This window comes from Anarrhichthys ocellatus, unplaced genomic scaffold (assembly GCF_004355925.1).
Source record: "Anarrhichthys ocellatus isolate YVR2014 unplaced genomic scaffold, GSC_Weel_1.0 scaffold3, whole genome shotgun sequence".
NCBI classification, from domain to species: domain Eukaryota; kingdom Metazoa; phylum Chordata; class Actinopteri; order Perciformes; family Anarhichadidae; genus Anarrhichthys; species Anarrhichthys ocellatus.
The window spans coordinates 1750365-1763920 of record NW_022280033.1 but is presented as its reverse complement, the minus strand read 5'-3'; the positions used below and the strand labels follow the sequence as shown (position 1 = coordinate 1763920).

The 13556-nt window shown below is 41.3% G+C and overlaps 1 protein-coding gene across 2 annotated transcripts in view; it reads right to left on the bottom strand.

Moving 5' to 3' along the window:
* Nucleotides 1–37: 37 nt before the first annotated feature.
* LOC116397031 (1-phosphatidylinositol 4,5-bisphosphate phosphodiesterase beta-1-like) overlaps nt 38–13556 on the bottom strand; it is a 47564-nt gene continuing 34045 nt past the window's right edge. For both annotated transcript variants that reach the window (XM_031872157.1, XM_031872148.1), the window contains 22 exons: nt 13197–13354; nt 12482–12564; nt 12256–12340; nt 11319–11484; nt 9467–9522; nt 8182–8278; nt 7149–7233; nt 6627–6751; nt 5728–5882; nt 5367–5534; nt 5186–5285; nt 4611–4715; nt 4110–4222; nt 3878–4028; nt 3519–3572; nt 2981–3158; nt 2721–2853; nt 2402–2478; nt 1509–1598; nt 1313–1370; nt 1041–1127; nt 38–517 (listed from right to left, as the gene is read on the bottom strand). In XM_031872157.1, coding sequence (XP_031728017.1) covers nt 365–517; nt 1041–1127; nt 1313–1370; nt 1509–1598; nt 2402–2478; nt 2721–2853; nt 2981–3158; nt 3519–3572; nt 3878–4028; nt 4110–4222; nt 4611–4715; nt 5186–5285; nt 5367–5534; nt 5728–5882; nt 6627–6751; nt 7149–7233; nt 8182–8278; nt 9467–9522; nt 11319–11484; nt 12256–12340; nt 12482–12564; nt 13197–13354 — 2477 coding nt within the window. In that variant the 3' untranslated portion in view covers nt 38–364. The remainder of the gene's footprint in view (nt 518–1040; nt 1128–1312; nt 1371–1508; nt 1599–2401; nt 2479–2720; nt 2854–2980; nt 3159–3518; nt 3573–3877; nt 4029–4109; nt 4223–4610; nt 4716–5185; nt 5286–5366; nt 5535–5727; nt 5883–6626; nt 6752–7148; nt 7234–8181; nt 8279–9466; nt 9523–11318; nt 11485–12255; nt 12341–12481; nt 12565–13196; nt 13355–13556) is intronic.

The following is a 13556-nucleotide window of genomic DNA, read 5'->3' as shown; positions in this document are numbered from 1 at the left end:
ATAGATAGATAGATAGATAGATAGATAGATAGATAGATAGATAGGCTTGTCATGCAGTACAAACTGTTGGGTTTCAGCCGTCTGGTAAATTAACACATGGCGGTAAATAAGACTAAATGGGTTCTGATTAAATGCTGAAGTACAGCAAAGTGCATGCTTGAATGGAATTAAAAAATAAATCATTAAAGCATTCTTCCAAATAAAAAGAAACCTAACAGTCTTCATGATCTGGAGATCTCCGCTCTTCTACCCTTCCATCAACGTTCCCCCTCTTACTTCCTTGTGTTTTGATCCTTTTCTTGATTCACTCCGCTCTGCCTCTTCTTCGTCACTCCTAGACACATATTCTTCTTCTTCTTCCTCCTCAGTCCTCCTCTGACAGAGGTTTGTGTGGGGTCGATGGTCGGGACCTGCTGTGACCTCTGACCTCCGTCTTACTGTCCTGCAGGAAGTCTTGAATCTCTCCGGGCAAACACTGGAACTTCTCCTGAAACTCTGCCTCCACGGCTCCTTGCAGCTTGAGGAACACATGAGAATTAAATGGACATAGATTGACAGATGGCTTTTGGACTGATTCCTTCAGCAGATACCACGATGAGCTACTGCTGCCAAATTATTACAAATACACAGAATCAGTGAAATACCTTGGTAATGACTCAAGTCAAAAACAATGCAGAAATGCACACTGTTTATTTGCCTGCTGTTGAGACAGACGGGTTGCACATTAAGAAATGCAACCAGCTGTTGTCAGCCATTACTGCCAACAGCTGAGCAGCACCAAGATGGCTGCCAGAGGGCATGTTGCATCACTCAAACGCCCCGTGTTGACGTCAGTACCGATCCTAAACGGTGTGGGTGTGGAGCCACAGACAGCAGCAGCAGCCTGGAGCCTCGTGAACGAGACCTATTTTTTTCTTGCTGTGTGGCGCATTCAAGCGTGAAGTGGTAGGAGGTGCTTTTTTACTGGGACAAGACAAGAAATACGTTTCATAATGAACAAAAACAGGCGATTATGGGAGAGAGACTATTTGTATTTTTACCTTTGGTTTCTGGTCTTGTATCTCCTGCAGCATCTCGTTGTGCTGCTCCACCAGCTGATCATGGCGCTTTGTCTGAGTCTCCTCAAGCTGGAGACAGACAGACAGACAGACAGACAGCGTTTCATGATAGCAGAGAGACGGGGATACAGCTATCGGCAGAGAGTTAGTGCTGCTAACATAAAACTTTCATCGTTGTCTCGGCAGTTTTTCCAGACTATAGAACAACCAATGAAAATAAACCCTGTAACCCAGATTCTTCTTCCTCCTCTCACCCGTTTTATGTTATGGACGACTTCATTGACGTAGGACTTATTGATCTCCATCTTCTCCCTGGGAACACACAGTCACAGTTTGAGTTACTTTTTTTTCTTCTCTTCTGACAAGACCATCTGCACGGATCAGAGCATGAAGTAGATAAAAGAGCTACAGCGGGAATCGAGGGTGGATATGTGTGTTTATGGATCGTACTCTTCAGCCAGATGTTTCTCTTTGGTCTTCGCTTGGTTGATCTTCTCTGTTCTCCTTCGATCCATCTGCCTCTTCAACTCTTTTTTCTCCCTACGGCAGCACGAAAAACATGAGAGCTCATAGTGGGAGGGTTCGATGAGAAAAATTAACTGATGAAGTTGTTAAAAAATGCAAATTAGACAAACGATGCTCACTGCCTGACTTTAAAAGATGTTCTTACTTACTTAGGGGGTAAATTAGACCAAAAAAACCAGCCTGGAGAGTGTGATGCATTAAACATTCTCTCCAATTTAAATCAAAAAAACATATTTCTTGCTAGAATATCCACTTACAGACCTCTCAAAACAAACTAGTTATGTTGATTCTCAAAATCTGTGCCCAAACACATCTCCCTGCTCATCTTCTCTCCCTCGAGCCTCAGATACACAAACATTTGAACCCAAATATTAATTTATGTATTCTTCTCGGGTTAGTGATGTCCACAGTTATCCCACTAGAGGGAGCTCCACTGATTCTGTGCCATGCTGAATCAAAAACTGCATGTAGAAGAATTTGTTTTTATATTGAGCAGCAGTTATGTGGAACGGTTGACCTGCAGGTCTAAAGTCGATTGATGGAAACTTTAAATCCTCTCTGAAGAGCTGTATGAGTAGCAGCTATAACTATAAATACGTGAAACGTGATAATGTATTGGATGTGTTTCTACTGCTAAATTAACGGCCTCCTTTTCTTTGATGGTATCTGATATTATCTGTGAGCATGACGAGATACTCTGCAGATATTTACGTTGCCTGGAACAGCTCAGAGGGGAATGCTCTTCAAGCTATACGTCTCAAATGAAAGCAGCTCTTAACAATGTCATTCTTTGTTTAACTAAACACTTTGTAACTCACTTGTCACAGATGTCTTTGAGTTTCTTCATCTGGGTGTTGTGACTCTCCTCAGCCAGACTGCTCAGTCGCTCTGTCAGCTGGAGGAAACACAAACAACCGTTTATATTTTACATTACATTTTTTTTTATTTTCTGTTATTTCCATCATTCAAAGACACTTATGTATTGTATTTTTTGGAGGGGTTGTATTTTAAACTGTGTTTAAGAAACCTCCTGCAACAGAAAGGGAGCTTTAATTTAGTTAATCCAAATATAGATAACCCAAAACTTTAGAGAAAGGGTTGGAGTCAGCAGTAGCAGTTGGTTTTGTGAGACTATACCATTTTAATGTGCTCTCTCTGTAGATACTTCTGACTGTAGTACTGTTCCTGCCTCAGAGCCAGAAGCTGCTGCTGCTGCTCATCTTTCAGCTGCTGGAGGCGCTCGTCTTTCTCGCTGTCGGAACGCGAAGCCCTGATGAACATAGGCACATAACTAACTGAGTGCATTGTACAAAAAAACACAGTAAATTGTACTAAAAACAACACGTCGGCTCGATATTAAAGTAATGAGATGAGGAGAGGACATTTTGTGTGTATACCTGCTCTTGCTGCACTGCCTGGCCACCTTCTTGTACTTGTTGTTGAACTCTCGGAGGAGCTCGGAGGTTTTCTTCTGGTGCCTCCTCACCAACTCTTTCAGCTCTTTAAACTGACGTCTCTGCTCCTTCTGGTAAACCTTTGACTGCTGCAGACTCTCGATGGCGCACACTGGGACGTCTGTTAACACCAATGATCAGACAGCATATTTAGTCAGTCTTTGCAAGATGTTTTGCTACAAGAAGAATACAGTACTTTAGTAGGATTTTTGATAATATACATGACTGTAACACCAGTACATATTAACCCCACGTTCCTCAAACACAAGTACAGACCATATCTTAAAGGCTTGTATGCCATATACTACACTACATTATATACTTCAGCAATTTAGATGTTATTTTTGCTGTTTTGTCATTTAGTTTAGTTGTCTTTACTATATTTTGACATATATTTAGTTTTATTTAAGTAATAATAATTGATTGAACGCATACCTGGGATTTTTAAAAACTCATTACAATTCGGCATGAAAATACTGACCTATCAAAACACTTAAAACCAGGTCTTCACTCTTTGCAGCTGGTTTGGCTGCCTCTAGAATGCAGAGAAGACACAACCAACATCAATAACAACGATAAGATGAACAGGACTTTTAGCACTATAGCTAAAATTATCAATATGAGCATATTTTAAGTTACTACGAGGAACTTTTAACTGGTTATGAAACAGACTCAATGTAATACTGATGCCTATATATGACCTACATAAGCCTGTCATCGGTGCTCATGGAAACACTTCTGCTTTTGTCCACAGGGGCCGCCAAAATGAACACAAAATAATTCCTCGTAGTAACTTTAACATGTACTTTACACGCTCCTTTGTTTGCAGGTGGATGTTACCTGTCGCAGCCGCTTGGTGATTGGCTGCTGAAGCTTTGGGCGTTGTGGCGATGGGCGCGTGGCCCGCAGGGCCGGAGGCGGGGCTGAGCCCGTTCTCCAGTGGAGCTGATTTCAGGTCGTTCTTACGCTCTGCACCGCTGTCTGCCTCATCCTGAACAACAACAACACACAACCAGAATTACAACCAGATGTTCTGCTTTCGGGACAAAGAAACACCAGAGACAGGGCTGACCTCGGTCTGCGTGTCCTCCTCTACGTCCTCCAGAGTCAGAGCCGCCAGCTGTTTGGACCTCTGCTCCAGGAGGTTGACGTATCGAATAGGGTTGGACAAAGCCTCGATCACATCTGGAGGTACAACAATTAAAGTGAAATTAATGCATGATTAATTATCATAGCTTCAAGTGTACTTTAATACTAATACTGTGTACTTTTACTCAAGTAGAGTTTTGAATGCAGGACTTTTACTTGGTTTTGCTTAATTTAAAGATTTGAGGACCACTTCCAACACTGCTCTAAAATCTCCCTTGATGCTGCAACATTACACCCCATATTATTATTATTATTAAGTATTTGCATTGTGTCATGTTTTAAATATCTAGGATGGAGTCATTAAAACCAGGAAAGGTATCTTCTATTGGGATCATGAATGTGCTCAGGAAAGCTGTTGTGAAGATTATTCTGTCGCTTCTTCAGCAGGTAAACATGTGTTTGTAAACACGTAAATATGTCGAACCTGCAAAGGTGTCTGGGACGTAATCTTTGACCTCGATGTGGACAAACACAGCTGGTAGAATCAGAGGCTGGTTCTTCTCATTCCTCAAGCTGATGTAACGATAACCTACAGGAAACAGTCACCAACACAGAGTCTGATGTTACATCATTTGGGGTGAACAGCAATAATGTACGAATCTGGCAGTTAGGAGACAGACAGACAGAGAGAGACGCAGTCATCAGACGTGCAACGACAAAAATAGAAAGACATATTAAAATAATTTCATTTAAAGAGTTGAATGACATTTTCCAAAAGAGCAGTATGTCTGTGCAAACCATTTGAAAGGGTTATTGAAAGCTTGGAGGTAAGGTAAGTCAGAAAGACTGGTAGTTTCTCAATAATGTGACTTATACATCAGTGAAGTTTGAGTGTACACCGGCATTAAAGGCAAAAGACAATGAAGTTGAGATAATACAATTTATCACAACTCCAGTTCAGGAAAGTTTTGACAGTTTTAAACAATTAATGTCTGTTTAGTTTTCTAGCATAGAGCTGCATTCACACAAGAGAGAAAAGAATGTGACTAAAATAACTACCTGGTCTTATGGCAGAAACTGGAATAATCCGATGACCAATAAACTTCCCTCCTTCCTCAAAAGCAGCGATTCTCAGAGAGGCCAGAGTTGGAAGAATCACCTGTCAGAAAGTCGTCACACCGTTTGATTAGACAGCGGTGGCATGAGATTAGATGAATCACTCAACACACATTCTTCTCACCTTCTTGAAGACGATCGGCTCTTCGTCCCACACTGGGTTGACGGAGTTGTTGTTGTGAGAGGTTTTGGTCTTCAGCGCTTTCCTCCTGGTGTCCGCAGGAAGTCCAAACATGTCCACCTCCACATACACACCCACCCGCCGCTCAGTCAGAAACTGGCCTGAAATCACCTGAAATACACAGAGACGTGGAAACAGACAGATACAAACGCGTGTCAGCGAATAAATATACTACAGGAAGGACAGTTTACATAATATATAACGCAATGAATATAAAGAATTGTACACAAGCATAAGTTGTAAGATGCTGCAATCACATAAACATTCTCAGGGCTGTAACTAAAGGAAGGTTGTGCCGTTGTACCTTCACAGAGAGGGTGTTGGCTACGATGCCGTCCACCGTGTTTTCTGTGAACGGGTCAAAGTGTTTGTCCGGTCGTCTCATGAACTCCGGCTTCAGTCTGTAGCCACACCGACCGTTGTACTCGAACATGAAGAGGTTCAGCTGCATGGACAAATCTGGAACAAAAAAGTTACATTTTAAGTTTCGGGTACAAGCAATTCACAACTGAGATAAACCAATTCTGGTTCATTGGTTAAATAAAAGGAAAGGTACGTAAACGTTTTTGTGAGCTACAGAGCACTGAATGTCCTGACACTGAATGAAAGACCTTTGATTGATGCAATTACAAGAATAAATAAGAGACGCATCAATTATAGGTCCAAATGAGCAAAGAACATCCAGTCACTGGAATAATATTACCATGCCACTAATGGCTGCTCGAAATCAGAGCTTTGACACTTTGAATTCATTAAATATGAAATATGAATATTCATTATTCTTTCAGGGTCAATTCAGCCACTATGGTGCAGTGATTGCAAAGAACCGGTCGTGATCATGGCAAGTGTTTCAATATTTATAACCACCGGCCCGAACATAACACTTTTTGCACTGAATTATCCAGAAGAGTCCTGTGTGACAGAGGTAACATTAAGCATTACTTATTAGATCCCAACCAGAGGGTCAGGCCCCCTTCTAGGCATTGAAAAATAAATCTGGGGGTCACGAGATGACTAACAAGAAAGGAAAACACATTTCCGTTATAATATTAGAAGCTGTCTTCTTTTCTTGTGAATCAGTGGATAATATCAGCTCTTGAACCCTCTACAATCACACTGTGGTTGAACTGCTTACAGCCTTTAAGAAAAGGTTTAGAATCACTGCTCTGCTGCAGAAAATGTCGACGCTCATATCCTACTCACCTATAGTTTGGTAGTTGAGAGCCACCAGTTGACAGCCAGCGTTCCAGAAGAGTTGGGGCATGAAGTTGGACGAGTCGACTCTGGTTCCTTTTGGATAAATACGACTCAACTGTGACTTATTGTATCTGGTTAATGTGAGGTTAAGAACAATTATAGAGTCGGTTAAATCATTTTCTAACCTGTTCTGCAACATCTGCCAAAGACACTGTTGTATTTCAAAGAATCATTAAAAAAATGTACATTTCTAATATGTCTTAGTATAGATATTACTACTGCTCATACATGTGTTTCATTATTACATCATACATATTGAATTTAAATGTTTATGCCTGGAACACATTGGTAGAGAGACTTTCACAGAGAGAACTGCTGTAACTAAAATTCGTATTAAAACTGAGTGCCGGAGACACATTTTTGGAGGTTTGTACAAAAAGAAAAAGCATCAGAAGAGGAAAAGGAACAGAAAGTAGAGAAGCGGTTGCCATGGTGTGGTGTAGCTGCGGTAACCGTTGCCAAGGATACTCCACAAACTCCACTGGTGACTTTGTGAGGTGCTCCAGAGCTTTGGTCTCCACGAAAGAGGACATGTGGTAACAGCGGGCTGCCTCTACACACACACACACACACACACAGAAACACACACACACACACACACACACACACAGAAACACATTGAGACATTTTCAGCAACATTTTCTGCATTTCTGTCATTTTTATGCTTTTTTTAAAGCAATGAGCCAAACTTTGCACGCCTCGTGTTAAAACATGATAAAGGTCAAAATTACATTTTCAAGAAACAGTAAGACCAGCGATAGAGGAACAGCTGCTCAATCATTGTACATTTTAATCAAAGAATATCCTCTAAGACGTGAAATGTTGATCCGTGTATAAAGAGAAGTGAGGCATGAAATGAAATTGAAGGATTTAGCAGCTTTTGTGGGAGTACTGTTCCAAGAATTGTCTTGCAGAGAGAGAAATATCTAACTTTGGGCCTCATTCAGGAAGTAATATCAAAACAAATTTTTGTTTGTATCCATAATTTGATAAAAAACAAACAGACTGTTTGAAATATGGGCGTAGTTTCTGTGATGTCACGCGTAGGTTTTCTGAAGAGTTGTGAGCCGTCAGCCTGACTCCGGCTGATCCGAAAAAAGCTAAAGAGGTGGACCGTCGGTGGAGCTCAGTGACGCAGCAGAGGAGACGGCTAGCAGCTAGCGACCTGCTACAGAACCCACCTGTCACTCAAAGCGGCAAGGCCCTCAGTTATGCCTAATTTTAAGCCTCAATATAATTTAAATGGATGAGTTATTCAAAATTCTCGATATTAACTAGAGACACCAAAACTGTTTTTGTTTACCAGGCTGTAGACGTGTTGATTTCTACTGTAAAGTTGGACATTTTAACTGGGGAATGACTCGCTTTTGGAGTTGACCTATTTCTTTTCTTTTCACAGAATATTAAGAGAAAGTATAAAATGAAATTTAGGAAAATGTTGCTGCAGGAGGCCCAATGAGAGTGTGTATCAAAGTGTCGTGTTCTGATCCGCTTTTCTTACTCTTGGATGCTTCGAAGGAGTTGAACTTGGTTGGCTGGACGTAGTTTACCAGAGTCGACATTTCCTCTGTAGCCACAGCCTCCCGCTCCGCTGAGCCCTGAAACAAATAACAACAGGAATACAGGTTAAGGGTAAAGTTTCACATGTTAAAAGCAGCGGTTTAATGGTCTGATGGCTGCATTATTTCCACAAAACATGTACCGGACAAATGTTGGGAAGGAACAGAGAAACAGGTTTAACAGAAACACATTTTTCATTGTTTTGGTTTTGCACTCCAACAAACTGCAGTCAGGAGTTTCCAGCACTTAGTGACAAAAAGCAGCAGCATCAGTGAGAAGTAATACCAACGAAACAACATGACATTCACACACACTTTCAGAAACAAATACACACACACACACACACAGACACACAATGTGACCTCTCATAACAAGACCTCACGGCAGGCCTAGTTTTCTTGTTATTGTTTGCATTTGTTTTCGTCCTTTTCTTCTCTACGGTGGATTGCTTGTAAACACAAGAGACATTTTTTACAAGCAGTTTGCTTCTGTGTTTAACCAGATTGTGTCTTGGTTTTTTTTTTTACTTAAAGGGGAACTCTGCCAATTTAACACATGAAAATCTGTGTTTGCGTCGGTCTTGTGGAGCACTACTGCATACTGTAGTAATCTGATAAATTGCCTTGTGTGATGTCACTTGAGTCAGCATCAGTTGGGGCTGAAGACAAGAAAAAACTACAACCTGGAGTTAGACAGAAGTGAGCTAACCAGACCTCTGTAGCCCGCTCCTCATGCGCCACTGGCATAATGCAACTAAACCTCTGACCTGTCTGTGGTCAAGTTGCATTGTGGGTAAAGTAGGCTCCACGTTTTGACAAGGAAAGAATATGTGGAGTAAAAAAGGACGATGGCTGCAACAATTGTCATCATTTTTTAACCATCATGACACAATAATTGGCCTCAGATTCAACCAGTAAACAGTGAGCTATCATCGCTTGTGTGACTGAAACTCAGGCCCACTGCGAACACTCAGGACAAGAAAACAAGATAGCAACAACAATACACAGTAAGAATAAGCAATGACAGCAACGCACTGCAGAGACAACAGCAGAAACAAAGCACAGATGACAGCTAGTGTTACCGACAATAACATCAAGGGACATAAAAGATTAACAATGACAATGGCATAAAGAATAAACAAAACAATGAAGCACTTGTAAACATAAACAAATGGCGACAGCAGCGTGGGCGACCGCCCCTCCGCTTTGTGTGACGTCACCACTGACCTTTTTACCATCATCATCTTCGTCATCATCCTCTTCCTCACTCTCAGCCTCGATCTCTGTTAAAATTAAAGTTAAACAATTCTTCATCCCCATCGTCTCTTCACCCTTCTTCTGTTTTCCAAGCATCAAAGAGCAGTAAAAGAAATCTGACCCTGCGTGTTCAGCTGACGCTGTGTACACAAGATAACTGATTACAAGTCGGAATACAAGGTTTGAACTCACTCACTGTACATAAAACACCAATGAGATAAACACTTGAGAGGAAGCCTAAAGCTGGTGAATCAGAAATAAAAACTATGAGAAAATGTAGGAGCAAGTAAACAGCTGATCAAATGTGTTTTAGATTATCATCCAGACTCTAAACAGCAACAGAATGCTGCAGGAATGAGTCCTAAAACCTGTACATGTGTTTGTATTTTTAAATGTACGTTCCCTCGTCTCAAAGTCAATGTGTTTTTTGAGATTTTAATGTTAATGTACAATATAAAATACATCAGCAAATACCAATCATGTGGATTTTGAAACTTTCAAGTGTTTTAAAAAGGACGGTTGCTAACAAGTGTCTAAACGAGACGACTAAACGTCATCCCGGCAATGACAATGGCAACCCTTACTGTCGAGCCCTGAAACTGGTTAAATATTTCCTCTGTAGAAACATGTGAAACCTTCTGTCAGTATGCATGATTTCTTCTTCAGGCAGACATTAAAATCAAACCAACAATGAACCAACAGGAGAGATGTATGTAGGATATCTGAGTAATACAGACAAACTCAAAATCTGTGCTACAATTGATTGCAAGTAGAAAATACACCAAACATCAGAATACAAACCAAACAGATGCCTGTGGTTCTGTAAACAACCCACTGCTTTAACTGCTCTACGGGTGATTATTCAGCCCACTCAAGCGTTCACCGACTGGGTCATGGCCGGCGTATGAGTACGTACTTCAGCGCGGCGACTAGTCTGCTCTTTGTGTACGACTGGGCTCTCGGCCCCAGACCTGTTTTCACGATGTCACACACCACCAGACGTGTCAATAAGGCTACCTAATTTCCTCCTGCACTGCTGTCTAATTGCTGTTCTGAGCTTCCGACCTCTTCTGGGATGTCCTGCTCATTACTGAGACATCCCTGATGAGGTGCAATGAACTGCAGAAGAAAACCAAAGACACCAGTGTGAGCAGAAGGAGCGGGGTTGTCACTTTGGCCTAAGTCATGACGGGCAGTATGCGTGTCCTCTGACAAAGGCACTTCTGAGGAGAACTCTGAATCCAGGAACTTATTTTGTGCAATAATTATAGCATTCGATTTTTGGTGATTTTCATGGTTTAACTTCAATTGAAAACATGTTTTTATAAGATGCAGTCAGACAAACTCGGTAACTGCCATTCTTTTGAATAAGCGTGTGACATTTCGACCTCTTTCTCGAAATTATTCTTGTCTCTCTCTCCTTTGATTCGTTCAATAAATATGCAAAAATAAACTCGGCTGTCTGAATCTCTGTATGCAAAGCCTCGGTGGCAGAGCTGGAGCTTCAGCGCCATCGTTGTACCTTTTGAAACTGGAGCTAATTTGGTGGTGACTCATATTTGCGAGGACATACGTGTCCGCTGCGTGTAGACATAGCTCTAAAGATCCACACAAAAAAACAATGAGTGCTTCTACATGAAAGCCTGAATGCTCTTTGGTAACAATATTGTCCAGCCATCAGTTCCTGTAGCCTGAGAAACCAGCAGTCATTACGGCCTGTTATGTGTTTTCATACAAAGGCTGTCAGTGTGTCACAGCTGAAAACATTTCACATGATTTCTAGGCTGAAAAAAAAGAAGTCCTTTTTGTCTTTGTGTCTTACCTCCCGTGATGTTGCTAGGAGACACTGGTTCGTTGCTCTGATTGGCAGGTTGGTCCGTCAGTCTTTTGGTGTCCGTGCTATTGGAGGGTTTGTGGGATTTCTTGTTCTTGATGAGAATTTTGCCCATCAGCTCCTGAGGACTGGGCAGAGGGACGCCAGACTCCAGCTACAAACACACGACGGAGATGAGAGCACAATCGATCGCTGTTGCTGAGAACAGGGTTGCAATACTCCAGGAATATTCAAAGGTGGATAATTTCAATGGGAATTAACGGGAATTAATAGGGGATTAAAATGAAATATCGGGGTAATCTGCTCAGGTTGTATTTTCCATGTGATATGCAGATAGAAACAAACCTTTTACCATATCATAAGCAGACATAACACATTAATTTGCCAAATAAATCCAGATTTGTCGACTACATACAGTGTGAAACGTGCCATAGTGAGTTAGCTATCTGGCGGGGAAAGGTACTTGAAAAATTTGAGCCGGCAGTGTGGGCTGTGTGCAAACTTAGGATTTAAAGTGAGCAAGTAATATACAAAGGACATGTTTTACAATAAAGAATGACTATAAATAGATAAATTAAAACTTCTCAATCAGCTCAATCGAGCTCACGTTACATCCCACATGGTGACAGCTGGCTAGCAAAAACTAGCAGCAGCTGTTAACGACTTACAAACTGTGCACTGTGCTTCAAGCTACTATCTGCTGGTTAACTGAAATATCAAAAGTAAATAAAATATGTTCACCCCAGTAATATACTCCAAACATACATGAAAGCATGTAAACCTTTGGCTAAGAGAGACAGAATGAATAAGAAATGTGCAACCCTACCCTACCCAAGCTAAGGACACACAATTAGCAATTGTTCAGCAGTTATTAAATGTTTAATATAACATTTGTCCTGTGTGTGTGTGTGTGTGTGTTACTTACAGGGTATTTGTCCAGAGGGTCAATCAACAGAGCATCTCCGAAAATAGATTGACAATATTCAGCCATTTTTGCCTGCTGCTTCAAACTGATGGGTAGGTAGATAGATAGATAGATAGATAGATAGATAGATAGATAGATAGATAGATAGATAGATAGATAAACATGTTACATTGTAATCCATCTATATGGATCACATAAATCAATCAATAAGGACAGAGATTCTTACGAGTCCACGTGGTTTTCAAAGGAGAGTATGACGGGGAAAGGTGACGTCTTGAAGGCACATTCTGCAATAGCTTCGATCACTTCCTGGAAAATACAAAAAAAAATAAAAATTACATCTGTACCAAGAAAAGTAGCAGACAGGAAAGAGCACAGCAGAGCATTTATAAAAAACATTTCACACAAACAAATCTCAGAACTAACTAAGTGTACGTTTTCAGTCTGCCTTTAGACAGTACTTCATTTCGAGCTCTTGAACAACAGACGATCTGTGCCAGATGGCCGGTGATTCTTTGTTTTAGGAGTTTTATGCCTTTGTTAGAATTGACAGGAGTGAGATTAAATGAGGGGAGAAAAAGATGGGGAAGGTGTGCAATCAAGATCCCTGGAGCCTGAAACTCTTAGCAACTTTATTGCAGTGATTCCCAACCTAGGGGTCGAGCTCCCTTCAAGGGGTCACTAGATAAATCTGGAGGGTTGTGAGATGATGAGTGTGAGTAGGAAGAAGAAAAAACAAATGCATACTACAAAAGTTTCTGATAGTTATTTGGATGAAATGTGTGCTTTGTTTTGGAAATCAATGGATAAGTTGTCCATGTGAGCAACTAACCTAAAATGGTCTAAAACATGTTCAATGGGCAACAAGCTGCTAAATTGACTCCATATTAACAGGAAGCATGAAGGACTTTTGGCACTACAACGTGCACACACACACAAACCTTGAATGGGATTTCCGACGTCATGGTGAACCCGTGTGTGATGACGGGTTCCTCCTCAGCAGTTCGTCCTTTCCACACGTCTAACTCCACACAGCGGCACCCGGCCAGAAGAACCTGCCTGTACATCTCCACCGAGGAGCTCCCCGCCAGCTGGCCCGCTGAAACACAAGTAAGACATTATGACGGATGTAACTGCAGGGCTGCCTCTGGTCCACATTGTCAGGGAGTATAAACACTTTTATGCTGGACAGAAGAAGTGTGTTTTCACCATCCGAAAAGGGCACAACCCCAACCTCTCTTTCTAAGCTGATCTCCAGTCAGATACTAATAAAGTCCCTTTATTACGATGTTGTTGAGTTA